At 40.2% G+C, this 18,098-nt stretch overlaps 1 protein-coding gene across 7 annotated transcripts in view; it reads left to right on the top strand.

Moving 5' to 3' along the window:
- CHRM3 (cholinergic receptor muscarinic 3) overlaps positions 1-18,098 on the top strand; it is a 613,968-nt gene that overhangs the window by 507,047 nt on the left and 88,823 nt on the right. For 6 of the 7 annotated variants that reach the window (XM_089312295.1, XM_002717330.6, XM_089312297.1 and 3 more), the window contains one exon: positions 3,466-9,108. The exons of the other annotated variant lie outside the window; for it this stretch is intronic. In XM_089312295.1, coding sequence (XP_089168421.1) covers positions 3,485-5,257 — 1,773 coding nt within the window. In that variant the 5' untranslated portion in view covers positions 3,466-3,484 and the 3' untranslated portion in view covers positions 5,258-9,108. Of the gene's footprint in view, positions 1-3,465; positions 9,109-18,098 lie in introns of those variants that run through there. 7 annotated transcript variants of the gene reach the window in all.

Below are 18,098 nucleotides of genomic sequence, written 5' to 3'. Positions count from 1 at the left end.
CTGTGATTATACATAGGATGATCAGTACCTTGCAATCCAAAAGATAAGAGAATTTTGTTCTCTCTCTCCAATATTCTTTTCCATTCCCCAAGGTGACTTGCCTTGCTTGAACTACTTCAATTCCATTACTGTAGCAGAGGAGTCAGAATCATGTGATTGGTGCTCCCCCAAAACAGTCTGGATCTTGGACTATTTGCAAAAGAATATCTGAAGGAAAGGCTAGCAACAAACATCCACTAATGAGAACTTGGCAAAAATAAAAATGAAAGAGGACAGATACATTGTCAACAAAAATATGCACTGGGATTATTGGGCATTGTATTTATCAGCATGGCATAAGGCATGAAAACAAAGTAAAAGGATATCTTCAGTTCTCATGAAATATGAAGTTTCTTGGGACACCCGGAGCGTGTTCTGGGTTCAAGTTCCAGCTTGCTTCCCAATTTAAGCTTCCTGCTAATGCATATTCTGGGAAGCAAAAGATGATGTCTCAGGTACTTGGATCCCTGTCACCCATGTGGAAGACCTGGATCAAGTTTTCAGCTCCCAGCTTTGGCTTGATCCAGTCCTGCTGTTGTACATATTTATGAGAATGAACTAATAGATGAGATTTTTTTCTCTCTCTCTCTCTCTCACTCTCTCACTCTCTCCCCCTCTCTCTGCTTTTCAAATAAGTTAAAAACTTTTAAAAAATAAAAAAAAAATTACCATGGACCTTGTGCCAACAAACAAGAAATGCATTAAGAAGACAAAAGTGGCATTTATCTGAGCCATATAGGAAGAAGGACATTCAAGAGGCATCCTTACCTCTGCAGTAAAACAGTCGTTACAGTGTTGTTAACCTCAGATACAGAGCAGTGACCTAAACTGTCAGATTAAAGACATATCTATTGTCATCTGTCTATATAGCTGCAGGTGTGACTGGGAAGTTGACCAGACAAATATCTCACAAGTATTGGAAACCTGGATCCGGATGGAGGGAAAGCCAGCAGAAAGATCTTCTGTATACGTGTCTCAGAAGAAATCAAAATTATAACAGAGTGTTGCAAGCAGCATAGAGCACATCCCAAACAGATACCTGCTAAGTGAAAGGGGACTAAATATAGGATGAGTTGGAATCATCTAATAAAACACAAGGAAGTAAACTAAAGAAGAGAAATCCATCAATTCCCTCTAATTGGAAATGACTGCAAAGTAAAGATTACATCCAGGGGAAAATACTATTCTTCTATGTAGTACACTGTTTTGTAGGATATTTGAGTGGTTTCAAATTTTTAATTATTTCAAAGAGTACTGAAGTGAATAGATGTATGTGTGAGTATGTAAGTGTGTGTAAAGTCCTACAGTATTGGTATTATGCATATATATACTACACACAGAAGAATCAAATGCCTCCTTGGACCTTAGATTTTGGCATTTTTTTGGGGGGATGCTGCCAAATTGCCTTTCAAATAGTTGACCAATTTACACTGTCCCTCCATGACCAAGAAAGTACTTTTCAAAAAATGTCATCAACACTAGATTTTAAATTCATTTGTGTTTTTGCCAATATTTAGGTGATGAAGAGTATCCCATGAATTTTAAATACAAATCAATTCCATTTCAAGGGCTAGCTGTGCAGAACAACTGGAATGTTTCTGTGGGGAGGCAGTGTAATGCTGCAGTGAGACATGCAGACAGATTTTCTGGGTGTGACTCTGCCTACCCTGTCCTACCCTTGTTAGATCAAGTTATTGGACAAATCACTTAATTCTTTATGTCTTTATTTCCTGTAAACCATTTTTATTTGAAGGATTAAATAAAATAATGTGCATAATATATTTATACATGGTATTCCACATAGTAAATGCCCAATAAATATCATCTTCTGATATTTTTGTAGTAAATGTCATTCTCGGCATCCTGGAAGCCAAAACAGAGTGTGTTCATTGTTCAATAAAAAGGGTAATAAGATGAAAACAGTAAATACTTACTATATATCAGTCTGTCTCCTAAGGACTACACACACACACACATATTTTAATGAGAAAAAAAGCTTCTCAGCTTACAGATTCTAGGAGGAACTAAGCGACAATTCAACTCATTATGCAGAAAGTTATAATTCCCTTTTTTGATGAAAAAACTGGGACTTGGAGAGATTAAATATAGCTAAGACCCTACCTCCAATAAGTGATCAAACTGATATCTGAACTTGCTACACCAAGAAGCCTTTCCAAATGAGCCTTTGTGGACCTGACCACACTGCTTTGACAGATGCCCTGATAGTTAACTTAAAGCCACATTTAGAACTCCTGAAGTGTGCATATTTTTATTTATACGAGCTTATAGCTAAAGATTTTTAAAACTCATATCATCAACACAACAGAAAGTTTGCTGTGATAACCAAACTTTGAATTCACAAACTGACGCTCACTGGCAAATGAGTACTGAATCTAGTCTACAGCAATTGGCGAAATGAGAATTCCTGGCCTGATGTTGTCCCAGAAGTACATCCCTGGAGTTTCTAAGAGGATAGTACATGTCCCAACAAAGGCCAGTGGCAGAAACATAGGGGTCTTACTGATGATGGCTTTAATTGTAACAGACCTTATTTTATATATATATAAATATATATATATATATATATATATATATATATATATATATAAATGTAGTAACAAATGTTTAGAAGCACTAATGGCTATTTTGTACTACATATACTTAAGTAAGTATTTGGGTGCATATGTTCATGTATGTGTGATGTGCTAAAATACTGTTTCATTATTAGAGTTAAAACATCTAAGTACTAAAAATAATTCAAAACTGTTCTGGTCCATTCAAAACATTCTGGTAAAAGCTCTGCTACACATTATCAAGTGTAGATAGCTGTGCTATAGACAATTGTGTTACCATTCGTTGTAAGGACCCAATATATTATGTTCTTGGTGTATGTTTGAAAGAGATAATATGTGAGTTGACTAACACATTTTCTCCCTTGTCTGTATTGACATTGCTCATTCCAATGAGGCTTAAATGGTTGGCATTACCTTAAATTTGTTCAAGTCTTAAGCCGTGGATAGGTAAATGTTCAGGTGTATAAAATGCAAATGGATCAAATTAGTTTACCAAGTAGCATAATGATAATGCTATGTTGAACAAGTGTCATATAAACATCTGATATTTTTCCCCTTTACAAAATAAGAGCAGGAGGGATGATTTTCCTTGATATCCACATTATATTCCATCATGGAATATGTTTAAAAATGTGGAAAAAGGCACAATGTTCAATGCATGACACTAGCTAATTGTACTCTCTTAAACAAATCAGTCTCTGTTTGCCCTAGACTGATCACCTTTAAGAGAATGAACTTCACATTTGGTTTCAAGAAGAGGTCTTCCATGTCGTTTCATGTGTTAGTACCAAGAACATATCAAATGAAAGCAGAACCTTTCCTAACTCCCTATCTTCTCTCTTTCTCCCCCCAGACTATGTCAGAGAGTCACAATGACCTTGCACAATAACAGTACAACCTCGCCTTTGTTTCCAAACATCAGCTCTTCCTGGATCCACGGCCCCTCAGATGCAGGGCTGCCCCCAGGGACAGTCACTCATTTTGGCAGCTACAATGTTTCTCGAGCAGCTGGGAATTTCTCCTCTCCAAATGGTACCACCAGTGACCCTCTGGGAGGCCATACCCTCTGGCAAGTGGTCTTCATCGCATTCTTAACAGGCTTCCTGGCCTTGGTGACCATCATTGGCAATATCCTGGTCATCGTGTCATTTAAGGTCAACAAGCAGCTGAAGACGGTCAACAACTACTTCCTCTTAAGCCTGGCCTGTGCTGATCTGATTATTGGGGTCATTTCAATGAATCTGTTTACTACCTACATCATCATGAACCGATGGGCTTTAGGTAACTTGGCCTGTGACCTCTGGCTTTCCATTGATTACGTGGCCAGCAATGCCTCTGTCATGAATCTTCTGGTCATTAGCTTTGACAGGTACTTTTCCATCACAAGGCCACTCACGTACCGAGCCAAACGAACAACAAAAAGAGCTGGTGTGATGATTGGTCTAGCTTGGGTCATCTCCTTTGTCCTTTGGGCTCCTGCCATCTTGTTCTGGCAGTACTTTGTGGGGAAGAGAACTGTGCCCCCAGGGGAATGTTTCATTCAGTTCCTCAGTGAGCCTACCATCACCTTCGGCACGGCTATCGCTGCCTTTTATATGCCTGTCACTATTATGACTATTTTATACTGGAGGATCTATAAGGAAACTGAAAAACGTACCAAAGAGCTTGCTGGGCTGCAAGCCTCGGGGACAGAGGCAGAGGTGGAGAACTTTGTGCATCCTACAGGCAGTTCCCGAAGCTGCAGCAGCTATGAGCTACAGCAGCAAAGCATGAGACACTCTTCCAGGAGAAAGTATGGCCGCTGCCACTTCTGGTTCACAACCAAGAGCTGGAAGCCCAGTGCTGAGCAAATGGACCAAGACCACAGCAGCAGTGACAGCTGGAACAACAACGATGCTGCTGCCTCCCTGGAAAACTCTGCCTCCTCCGACGAGGAGGACATTGGCTCTGAGACGAGAGCCATCTACTCAATTGTGCTCAAGCTGCCCGGTCACAGCACCATTCTCAACTCTACCAAGTTACCCTCAACAGACAACCTGCAGGTGTCCGAGGAGGAGCTGGGGACAGGGGATGTGGAGAGGAAAACCAACAAGCTTCAGTCTCAGAAGAGCGTAGATGATGGAGGCAGTTTTCAAAAAAGCTTCTCAAAGATTCCCATTCAGTTAGAGTCAGCCGTGGACACAGACAAGACTTCAGATGTCAACTCCTCAGTGGGTAAGACCACGGCCACTCTACCTCTGTCCTTCAAGGAAGCCACTCTGGCCAAGAGATTTGCTCTGAAGACTAGAAGTCAGATCACGAAACGGAAACGGATGTCTCTCATCAAGGAGAAGAAGGCAGCCCAGACCCTCAGCGCGATCTTGCTTGCCTTCATCATCACCTGGACCCCCTACAATATCATGGTTCTGGTGAACACCTTTTGTGACAGCTGCATACCCAAAACTTATTGGAATCTGGGCTACTGGCTGTGCTACATCAACAGCACCGTGAACCCCGTGTGCTATGCCCTGTGCAACAAAACATTCAGAACCACGTTCAAGATGCTGCTGCTGTGCCAGTGTGACAAGAGGAAGCGGCGCAAGCAGCAGTACCAGCAAAGACAGTCGGTCATTTTTCACAAGCGCGTGCCTGAGCAGGCCTTATAGAATGAGGTTTTATTGATAGCAGTGACAAAATGCACACATCAACCCACAGACCTTAGGATAAGTGAGGTGCGGGTGGGGGTTATCTCTGGTGATGACATAAAACATTTTTATCACCCAGATGTGAAAGAAGCTGTCTGTTTACTGATCCATTGAATAGACCCACTTTAATATGAAAATCAAATATCGATCCAGCAAAAAAAAAAAAGCGTACTACTGAATATAAAGAAAATTATTCTGAAATAGACTTTATGTGTTTTTCTTAAAGAGGAAAAAATATATTGCTTCACAGCAATTATACACCCGAATTGAATTGCCTGGGTTTTTTCATTCCCATTAGCTCTGGAATCTCAGATGAGCATAGCAGGCCCAGTTGCCACGTTCTTCCCAAGGATCTCAAGAGAGTCGATCCAGATCCCACGTGGAACACAGCAGGCTAGTGAATCTGTGGTTCTGAAATGATTTCATGTGTTGCAGAGCTGAACCTTCTGGTCCCTGTAGAGCTTCCTGTCTTTCCTTTGGTGTGATGTTAAACTCTATTTGTGGACTGATTCTTGCAAAGTACTGTTTTGTGCAGTTCAAGTTTCGTACAAATAAAACTACATAAGTATATATACATATATATATGTGTGAGTTTTGCACGCACACACATAGTGTATATAATATCATGGGAAACACTGAACTGGCAAATTATTCCTGCAGTCTATGCTTTCAGTACTTTGGGAATTGAAGTTTTTCTAGGATCCTAATACACATAAAAGTGAAATAAACCCAGTTTCCTTGTTTTTTGGAACGGGAGCTGTTTTCCAGAAATGACCCTGAAGAAAATTCCAGCAGAGAGCAGCCAGGCCTTCCCAGCAGGTCTGTACGGAAAAGACAGCCTGTGAGTCAGTGAGTCCCAGGGCTTGACTAGATTCTGAGTGTAGGCAAACTCCCTTACTGATCTTCTCTCCACAGAGCTCAATCAGGGCCCCTCTGAGCTCAAAAAATGAACCACACTCACATGTATGAATTCAACCATCCAACAAAACAAATTTTCTGCTCTCTAAATGGTTTGAAACTTAGTAGTGGTGTCATATTTGAATGTCACACACAGCAATATTTATGGCAAAACAGAAGAGATATTGTAAGGGGGGGATGAAGGAGAACACATTGTATTCAACCTCTTGCACCCTGGCACCTCCTAGGAGACAGGGCTTAACCCTTTTGTTATTTAGCTGTGGCCAGGGCTTTCTGATGTTCACTGTGTACCTTCACCCAGGAATAGGTGGGGTCTAGTAAGCTGCATGACTTCTAAAGAATTATTCTTTGGAAAATATTACTTCAGACTGATTTATTTTCATTTTTGAAAAAAAAAATTTTTTTTGCATTCTACTTTGAATTGACCAAACGCTACATGTTTTATTTGGGGGAGGGGATGGGGTGCTGCTGTTCTGTCGTTGTTGCTGCTGTAGATGTTGGGGTTCCTCCTTTTCCTTTGGGGCTGTGTGGGGAGAGGGCGGGGAGGGAGGGGGGAGGGCCGTGGAGAAATCTCACCTTTGTACAGGGCATCCTTGTCATGAACCCAGAGTGGGGGTAGAAGCTGCTTTTGTATTCAGTGTGAGTTGGTGTTTACAGATGACTTTGACAACAGTGGAAGTGTACTCAGTGGTGTCTGTGTATCTGAACTATTTAATTTCATGTTATGTTTATATGAAGAAATATTTATGCATACTTCACCAAGTGTTTATTTAATGTTGATAAATATTACTTCTTCAGCTGTGGTGTCCTTTGAAAGTGATTCTTTAGGGTCCACTTGAGCAATGAATAGCATTTATTGAGCTTTCATGTGGCTAAGAAGAAGAAGAATGTCATACTGTTGGCATCAGCGAGGAGTACCTAACTCTTTCTAGGTAATAAAAAGTCAACTGTCACTTCAACATAAATGTTTAAAACCACTCTTTAGTTAAACCTGATGGAAACTGAACAAAGCACCCTCCATCGTTGTGTTTGAAATCACATTACAAGGGGGAAAAAGCAAATCAACATTATTGTAAGAATGATTTTTTTTGGCCCACATTCAACCAAAGAACAAGACAAATCAGAGACTATTTTCTAATGTGTATAGCAAACTTCAGAATGTTATGTTATCCACCTGTGAAATGGCTAGTAAGTATTTGCATCTATATTTTATTACTCAAGTTGGTCTGGCACTAATAAATATGTGAATGCTTATTCAAGTCTCCCGTACGTCAGTAATTCCCATCCTTTCAGAAACTCCTATCCTGCCTTCCTCCCAAAAGGGCTGTTTCCTGTATTTATTTTTTTTAATGAGAGAATATTAAATTTGAAAAAAAGGACAAGCCCTGAACTTGGGCAGAACTAAGAAGGTTAACTATAACTCTACTTAAATGTGATTATTTCCTGTTTCTTGTCCTTGTGTGATGCTAATAGTACAAGAAAAGAAACAAACCCAAGACTCTAGCTCTCTATCTGTGTTACTGGTTTTATTACAGGATTGTTTTTAAGCCTCTTAGGGATGAAAGTTGCTTTTAAATGCTATATCCTGTTTCTTGAGAGGTGTGTGCAGAGTCGTGAGTCATTTTCAGAGAAGGAAAACAAGCAAGACAGATTATTTCCAATATGAAGCATTGAGAAGTTTCTCTGGAGATGTAGTGAGCATTTACAGCTGGACATTAGTTACACATGCACTTCTCTAAGTGCTTGCTATTCAGAGGAAGTATTCACTCACATAAAACATTTTTATCCCCAGACTGGGAAATGGATTATTTCATTCCATATGAATGAGGTTTGCAGAGATTTCAGGATTATCCACTTTAATTGAATGAGCAAAATAATCAAACCTAAAATAAGCCACCACCTAAAGAGTCAGAGCTCCCTCCCCTCATCTCCTTTCCTTCTATACCTCCCTTCTATACCTTCTATACCTCTATACTTCTATACCTCCTCTGCCCTGTTCTTTCTTTTATAAGCATTCGAACGCATGCACATGCACACACACACTCCTACTCAGGCACACCCTGTCCATTCTCCAGGCCTTTCAGATGGGTAGAAGTAAGTTACTGTTTTCCTGTTTCCCTTGGCTATGTGCCTATGCTCTGTGACCTTCATGCTAGTCTCCCTGTTACCTTGAATTGTCCTTTGCCTCACAAACCCAGGCTACACTGTCCACAATAAAGCCCATTTCTTGTCACTCTTGAATAGTTCTAGACTCTGATATAAAACAAACAAAAAATAAGCATTTGACACTGCAGTGCCTGAAGATCCAAAAAAGCATAGCTCATTGCTCCGCAGAGGCGTGCAAGTGGCTGTGGACATCCTGTGAAAGAAGCAAGAGGCAGAACTCTATGGCACAGTTGACTGCGGCAGCCCTGCCTACAGGACAGAGGAGGGATGCCAAGGCCATAGCCCAGCAGAGAAATCTGATGCCAGCTGTTGTGAGACAGATGAGGAACCCAGGGGTTGTCCCGGGTGTGATGGATACACCTGAGTAGATTCCAAGATGAGAACTTCTTACTGAGAAAGTGGACAGTCTCCCAATAGTAGCTTCAGGGGACAAATGGAAGGTGGTGCAGGACAATGGTATTAAAGAAATCTGTGAACAAATGTGATAGACAAGTTTTTAGTGCAACAATTGAGTGTATGCATTCAAGTGGTATTCAAAAACTTGATAGAAATGTGTATTATGTAAAAACTCTGAATTTCAAATTTGATTTTGCACCAGAATAAACTCCCCTTTTAATTTCATTTATCCATCAACTTCTTGAAATACACACATAGAATCAAAAAAGTACTGATTTTAGAATGAGGAACCTTGAGTTCTTGGCAAGGTTCTGTCACAATCTAGTTACCTGTCCTCACCTAGCCTAAACTTTCCGTACTCCCACCTCATGTTCAACAAAGCAATACCGAAAGTAAACAGGTGGTCAAAACTAAGCTACAGCATGAGATCACTTGAAAATTTCAGATTTTACATATTCATAAAGTTGTTCACTGCATTTCAACACAACAAAACCTAAAGAACTCTTGAAATTTATTGGTAAATCTGGAATTGTGTTGTATCAAATACCACCCCAACATAAAAGCATCACTTGAGGCCTCACAGCCTTTAAAATAGAGTTGCTGGGTAGCAGGAGTGTATTCTGGTTTGGCAATGGTACTTCTCATAATCAGACTGAAACTGTACTCAGTTGCAGCCCTCAAACCAATTATCTTTATCCTAAACAATCCCACTTTTACCTCTTGAGAGAGAATATTTTAATTCAATGCAATGTGGAACAGACTTGTTTAAACAATATTAACTCCATCCCATAACAGGTTCAAGAACAGTTTTATGACTCCCCTTCTGTAAACTTAAGTGACACTCTGTCTTCTGTTTCTGTGACTCTAAACACTCATCCCATCCCAGAATTGATGTCATGTGGGTAAATATTCTAGATTTCAGAGATGAAGTCTGAGAATGGGAACCTGATACTCTTTAGCACTGGAGAATTCCATTTTTCTGGCTTCAGTGTCACTGTCTGAGCAAAGTAGCTCATATTGAGATAAAAATGAATAAAGACCAAGTTCACAAAATGACTATACTCAGTGTAAGTTTGTTAAGTAGTTACAACATTTTGTTGGCAGGCTTCAAAATTGTAGTGTTGGTATCATTAGTCAGGCATGGATTGCATCCTTAACTTTTGCAGAGATGGACAATAGACATGGAAATATGAAGTGATATCCAAATGCTTTATTACAGCTTTCGGCCTATGGTAGTGCTGGTACAAGCCCAAACAGCACAGAGTTCTGATCCTGTCACTCTGGCCTTGACTGGAACCACCCAGGAATAAACACCCAGAGATCCAATGAAGTTCACATCTCGGTTGCACAGGATATTCTACAAAAAAAGATAAATGGGAAAAAATGGCCATACTTTGTGCTACAAGAAGTGTTAGTAAAACTTTCATACACCAAACTAGAATCCAGTGATGATACCTTAAACTAGAATGATTATCTCTAAGGATAGTTGTTGTGGCATAGGAGGTTAGATCACTACTTGGAATACCCACATTCCATATGTTAGTGTCTGAAATCGAGTCCCACCTCCACTTCCAATACAGCTTCCTGCTAATCCATCTGGAAAGCAGCAGATGGTGACTCAAGTACTTGGATCCCTGCCACCCACAGGGACACCTGAGTGAAGTTCATGGCTCCTGGCTTTAGCCTGGCCCACGCACAGCTCTTATGGGCATTTGAGGAGCAAACCAGCAGATGGACAATCTCTCTTTCTCCATCTGTCCCTCTCCACATGTTGCCCTTTCAAATAATTTTTTAAAAGATTACTTCTAGACTATAAAAGTTTATAATTTTTATTAAAGTCCATAAAACTTAGCAGTTCTCTAATTCACAGACCAAACCCCAAACTACATTTCTCTTGCATCCTGTGAGCTCCTTGGTGATGGAAAATGGATCTTACTCTTCTCTCTATCCTGTGGCTGGCTTAGTAAATGGTATGCAGTAAATGTTCAATAAATGTTGAACATGAATAACCTCTTTATTAATACAACAAATCATGATCAAAATTATGTGAGCCTCAGTGTCCCAAGCTGCTACTGTAGTCAGGAGTTATGTTTATCTGGGGAAGTAAATGTGTTTCATAAATATGATGGTTCTCTCATAAAATACTAAGCAAGATGGAGAAATATTTTAAACAGATCCAAGTAGTGGGTGAATAAATAACAGAGCCTGAAAAGAAAAATAAAAAATAAAGTCTATCTCCAGAGCTCAGAAACTCTTTACCACCTTGGTCAACAATGAGAAATTCTTGCTGCTTACCCTCATGAGAGAAGCATCGGGTGGCCTGATAGAGTCCATAAATACCAAGTTTTCTGTTTGTGCAAATGAAGATCTGTAGTTCGGCTTCAAACATCATCCCATGTAGTTTTCCTTAGCAGGGGAAGCTATTGGGAGTTATTGCTCTGCAAGTAGTTAAATAGATGCCCTCTCTTACATTCACTCCTCATCTAGTACATGGGTATTGTCAGCCTCCTAAGTACAACACTTACAGGCAAAGTTTTTTAGCCAAGGCCGTGGTATGAACAAGGACCTTCTTTCTTTTACATGTAGATCCTATCACCACATTTGATACCGGCTTGGGAGTGAATGGCATAAAAATGGGCCATCCAAGTTGGTGAATCAACACTTTAATTGCTCCTAGCAGGAAGCTCATATAAGGACACACTCAGAAGTCTTTTAGGGATGCTCTGACCCTTCTTACTTGTCAGTGGACAGGGAATCCACTGGCCAAAAGGACGTGGGTGTATATTTGATCTGTAAGCAAAGGGCATGCATGTGTTTAAAACAGTGTCCATCCACCTCTTTGCTGAAGGCACTGGATTTTACCTTTTTAAAAAATTTCCTCATAGCCAGCACTTCCCTGGTAGGCCTTTCGGGCATGTCACAGACCACTTTCATTCTCCTGAAAACAGCTCAGTCCTCTGTTCTATAAAATAATGTCTGCAACTTTGTGGTGAATATGATCCCAAGTTTAACAGTGAAATAAGTAAATAAAACTATTCTTGAATGAGCAATGTGGTTTGCTTTCACTTTTGTCCAAGGGCTGTAATACATCAAGTGCTTTCTACTGTACACAATGGCAGAAAACATTGAAGGGATAATTCAGGAACTGCTATTTGCATTGCCTTCCCTTTTTCTACATACTATAAAACTTTCCTGAACAACCTAAGCTAACTGAAAACTCTCCTTCATCATGTATTTAGAAGTCCATGCTAAGCATGTATAAACTATTTCTATAAATACAGTTCTTACTCTAAGTCTAGATGATGAAAATACACAGAAGGGGACTTTGCCTTTTTATAAAACAAAACTTTTTTTTTCGTTATCTTTCAAATCCACCATAAAATGTTTTCCCACTTGTGGGAAATTGGGGGGTGGTGGTGGTGGAATCAAACATATTTTATTGTACTGACTTTAAAATTAATACAAGTATGGGTAAAAGCTGAAGTTTCTCTGGGCAAGAGAAATGACTTTTTTTTTTTTTTCAAATTGTGCACTTGGTTGTTTTCTGGCTATTTTAGTGTTTTACAACCTGTGTCATAGAAACCAGTCATTGCATCTTTGTGTGGAAGCCTTCTGGCTTGAACTCATAGAGAACCAGAAAGTGTTGAGTTCTGTTTGTGGGGGCTACATACCCTGGTGTGCAGACTTGTTGCTCAGTATGGAAATAAAGAGAAAAGTTTTAGACAGGGTGCAAGAGCAAAAGTGAGTTTATTTTCAAGAAGTGGCAAAAGCTCCTCAGTGCAGGACATGTAGAGTGAGGGTTGGGGTGGGGGTGGGGAGCGCCCAGAGCTGGGAAGCCAGTGTCCCTGCAGGGCTGGGCTCTTACTTACTGTTTCTCTCTCTGTGTCTGTATCTGTAATGTACTGGCCCCTCACCTAGTGCATGCAGTAGGAGTCATATTTGGATTGGCTCCCCAGCCTCTGCGAACACAGAAGGGGTCAGTAACTGGATTCCCCATCTCTGTCTACAAGCGTGGGGAGGGGTTGATAGTTGGATACCCCCCCACCCTCTGTCCAAGTGTGGGATTGGTTGTAGCTGCTTAAAATTTTTCTGTACCCCATATCCTTATCTTGGGTGCCATATCACTCCTCTTCCTCCCTTTGTTCTGTTCTAAATTGTATTTTCTTACATTTTATTTTTCCTCAGAGAAGTAGTATTCTCTGGGAATTTGCCCAGAGTCCACTCTTTTTCTCTAACCCTGCTTCAGGGGCCCTCTATTCCCTGCAAAAAGATTCCCTCTCTATTTCTATATCTCTGTGGTCTTTCCAACCCTCACCTTTTTTTGTTTGTCCTTAAATCCTCATCCTTAGTTTATAATTTGGATATGCCCTTGCTGGAAGGTTGGACAGCCTTTCTCTGTCTTGTCATGTCATCTGGTAGCTACCAGTTATATCAATGCAGATGGTCTGAAAATGAACTGCTTTTCTCAGTATCCTGTGATCATAGATTTTTTACATGAAATTCATACTGAGATTGGAATGAGACGTTTTCTGTTAGGTTGATTCTCCCTTAATTTGCTACATAAATTGATTCAATATAAAATGTAGCTATAAAAATGGATGACTATGGAATATTAATAAAACCAAGTTGATTTTTAACTGAAAGGTGTTTTGTGGGAGTTAAAAAAATAGCCCTGTGGTAAAATTGCCTCTTCCTTTTCTGAACGATTGTGTGAAGAAAGAATTTTGAAAAGTATGACAATCAATGGATTTAAATATTTCCTTAACTATTTTACTTAAACTGAAACACTTTGCCCTAACATAGATGTTTTCTTTCAGAGCAGTCATGTCTCTAATGAAAATGAACAGATTTTGGCAGGCGCTGTGGCTCAATAGGCTAATCCTCCACCTGTGTCACCAGCACACCGGGTTCTAGTCCCGGTCGGGATGCCGGATTCTGTCCCAGTTGCTCCTCTTCCAGTCCAGCTCTCTGCTGTGGCCCGGGAGTGCAGTGGAGGATGGCCCAAGTGCTTGGGCCCTGAACCCGCATGGGAGACCAGGAGGAAGCACCTGGCTCCCGGTTTCGGATCAGCACGGTGCGCTGGCCGCAGTGGCCATTGTGGGGTGAACCAACGGAAAAAGGAAGACCTTTCTCTCTGTCTCTCTCTCTCACTGTCCACTCTGCCTGTCAAAAAAAAATTAATAGATTTTTAAACTATCAGCATATCCAGTATAAAAATTAGCATTACTTAAACAATGAGCATGTGTGAACTCAAATTACACCTAACCAAAAAAGGATATGGAAGAGTACTTATGTAGTGAGTTTTTTTTTTTTTTTGAAAAAATCCTGTTGTGCTGAACACTTAGAAAGTTACAAAGAGATGGCAACAAGTAACTTCTGAAAGCAGCAGTTCCTTGGTTTAATATGGTTGTCCTTGAGCATTTTTGCTTACTGACGTATCATCACTCTTGATTCCTGCTTTACCTTCTTGGAGATGCCATGTGCACATTTCATTGGAATTTGTCATTCTCTGTGACAGTTAACCAATGGCATATCCAGATGAAAAGGTAGAGGAGTCTCCCATAGTAATGGTCTGCCAAAGATTGGTTTTCATTTAAATTAAGTGGAGGCTACTGATGGAGCTCTTGTTGGAACAAGCCCTTCAGATTGCTCTCTTTGGTTCTCTTTAGCGTTGTGGTTCTAAAGAACATTTGCTGTATGGTTCATAAGACTAAAATCATAAACTCAATCTTGCAGCAAAGTGGAAATCAAGTTGTTGAATGTCATGCTGCTGGTAGATACACTGCTGAGATTTCAATTCATATATCCAATCCCAAGACCCTTTTCTGCCTATTGTGATATTATTTATTTTACAGTTAGATATTGGGAAACATTTGAGAAATCAGAAACTTCTCTTGGATAACACACACACACACACTGAATATACCCAGAGACTTCCAATGGGGACATAGGATCCAACAGATGTCTTGTCATTCCCATATGCTACATATGTCAAGCTGAGTATGCTAAGACTGAATATGTTGATCTGAACACCATGCATGGGATATGAGTCCTTGGAATCCTAAAACCATGATGGGCCAATCGGCATATAAGCTACAACTGACAGAAATGATTCTTGCATCTTTTTGTTGACTATCTTGTTACAATGAACCACACCCAGTGCCCTGCCCAAGTCCACCCCCCCCTTTTAAAGACATTGTATTTATTTGAAAGGCAGAGTTACAGAGAGAGAGAGAGAGAGAGAGAGAGAGAGAGAGAGAGAGAGGAGAGACAGAGAGAGAAGTCCTGCAACAGCTGGTTCACTCCCCAAATGGCTGCAATGGCCAGAGCTGTGCCAGGCTGAAGCCAGAAGCCAGGAGTGTCTTCCAGGTCTTCCACATGAGTGCAGGGGCCTGAGGACATGGGTCATTCTCTGCTGCTTTCCCAGGCCCATCAGGAGGGAGCTGGGTTGGAAGTGGAGTAGCCAGGACTCAAACTAGTGCCCATGTGAGATGCTGGCACTGCTGGCTGCAACTTAACCCACTACTCCAAAGCACCTTCTCTTGTTTTTTATTTCAAGCTGCCTCTATCCCTCCTACCACTTCCAGCCTCTCATAGTGAGGTTATTTTGTTTTGTTTTTTAGCAGTCTACATATAAGAGGGAACCTGCAGTGTTTGTCTTTTTGTGTCTGGCGGCTTATTTCAGTTTATATAATGTCCTCCAGTCCCATACATTTTACTGTAAATGATGATTCTATTGTGTATTCATACTATATTTTCTTTATTTATCTGACAATAGACACCTTGGTTGATTACATATCTTGGCTATTGTGAACAGCACTGTAATAAACATGGTAGAGTAGGTAAAACTTTGATTCAATGAGTTTGTGTCTTTTGAGTATATACCCAGTACTGGAATTTCTGGATCACATAGAAGCTCTGTTTCTAATGTTTTCCATAGTGGCTGCCTTGTGCATGACCTCATAGAGTTTCTCTTTATTATAGAAAGTGCAGTGGACTGGGATTCATGTCTCTCATAACATTTTTTCTGTCATACACATGCCTATCATACTTCTTCCTTACTTCATATTAATTTTAATTTTCCATGAAGAATGAGGCTTTAATTTCAGAAGATCTTGTTGGATTTGAGGGAAACTATTTTAGTCAATGTAGCCTATGTATGTATTTTACTTAATTCAGGCAGTGCTTTTGTCATAAATATTACTAACTTCTCTTTCTCTTAACTAATCTTTTCTGAATCAAACCATTGTCCATTCAAGCAACTAATGTAAAGAAAGGAAAAATTTGTGATTTGTATTTCTGATACAGACCGGCACTTAAAACCTACAGAAAACAGATGGGAAGTGGAATGTGATATATTCATTAGCTTGCCAGAGGGACAGTTCTGTGATATTTGGCTTGATAGGGCCAATGAAATTTTTATAATCTAGTTCATTAAGTCTTTGACCCATGGATCCAAACAGATCTCCAACTGACACAACCCCCCTACTCTGGCCTCTAGAACACTAGGAAACCTGACTGCTGTTACTGATTCCACCTACAGGATAGATGTCTTTAGAGATTGTTGAATACATTGTGGTGCTGCATAGGTTGGCTTAGAATGGAAACAATCAGTAGAAGTTCGGACCTAAATATACAGAAGCAAAGCTAACACAGACAACTAAGGAGAAGGTGTGACCCACCATCTGCAGTGAGTTCTGTGACTTCTCATGGAAGGCACCCCCCACCAAGTTAACTTCAGAACAATATAAAAAGGCCAGTCCCTTGCCACAAGGCAGGAAGTAAATATTTCCCTAGATACCATTGTATAAAATCATCCCCACCCTGGGATGGAATCATGCCCTTATTGTTAGTGTTGTTAGTGTTGAAGATAGTATCCAGAGTAGCTATGCAGCCTTCAGTATTGATAAGATAAAAGGTGGCTCCTTGCACAAACCTCCCAGCTCCCAGCACCAAGCTACACCCCTACTCGCTTCCAATTCAGACTGACTTACTAATGACATCCATAAAATTGCTGATGGAAATCCTGACAAAATTGTACTCCTTTTTTGATTATATAAGAAACAAATAATGCACTTCTAATACATGCCTTCATTGTCAAGGTAGGGAAATGGCATTAATATGCCACCTTTCTCTCTGCTAGCCTTGTCTACTGTGTACCAATTCCTGTCTTTCTGCCCATGTATCCTTAACACAGAAATAAGTAGCCCCTTATTGACACCAATTATAAAAACTCATATATTCTTTCTAATTCAATTGAAGAACTGCTTCTAAAGAGAGAAGAAAAAATCATTTTGCCTACTATTAAGCAAATTATATCTCATATTGGCTAACTGGTGGCAAGCAGTAGGTACCTTCAGAAGACCTAACTGACATATAAAAATCATATAATGATCCATAAAGAAAAAATGACCACTCACTGTTAACAGATAATGGATTTCTCTTTTTCACTATTCAAAAATAATATTGAGCTCTTAATGTACTGCAGAGTTTGAGCAACCCTTCCTAGAACATCATAGACAGTTGAATTGGAAGGGACCATCTAAGTATTCTGCAGTCAGATTCATGTTCAAGGAAACACAACCTCCTTCTGTGACATCCTTAACAACTGACTACCCAGCTTCAGTGGGAAAATGTCCAATGGCAAGAAACTCATTGAGGTGAGTGTCTGACACAGTGCTGGGAACATCACTTAGCACATCCTCATTTTATATTAAAGTTCCTAAGTTCAAGATGCAGTTCCACTTCCAATTCCAGCTTCCTACTGATGCACACCCTAAGAGGTAGTAGGGGATGGTACAAGTGTTTGGATCACTGACACCTACATGGGAGATCTGGATTGAGTTTCAGGTTTCTGGTTTTGGCCTGATCCAGCCCTAGATGTTGTAGGCTCTTGGGGATTGAACTAGAAGATGGAAGATTGATCTCTCTACTCTCTCTCTCTCTTTCTCTCTCTCTATCTCTATCATCTCTATCTATCTCTATCTCTATCTCTAATCTCTATATCAAGGTTTGCCTCTCTACCTTTCAATTTTTTAAAGAACCTAGAAACTCATTAAGTCAAGGAGATTCCTTGAAGTTTTGGTTGTTTTGTTACACTTTACCTACCAGTTCTGGCTTTGTCTTCTAGGGCATTGTATCCCTGGGGATATCCAGGAGGTGCTACCCTATGATCAGTTTAAGGAATTCATTTTCCAGATTCTCAAGTGCCACAAGCACTCTTTCCTAGATTGGCCTGCTTGAAAAATATTACCTCCTTGACATTGATATTTCTACCCACACTTTGGAAGACATATTTCTCTCTCACCCAGCCTGAATTGTA

Source organism: Oryctolagus cuniculus, chromosome 13, assembly GCF_051225735.1.
Source record: "Oryctolagus cuniculus isolate XC-2025 breed Fujian yellow rabbit chromosome 13, ASM5122573v1, whole genome shotgun sequence".
NCBI lineage: Eukaryota > Metazoa > Chordata > Mammalia > Lagomorpha > Leporidae > Oryctolagus > Oryctolagus cuniculus.
The sequence above is the reverse complement of the archived record's forward strand: the minus strand, read 5'-3'. Positions and strand labels throughout refer to the sequence as shown.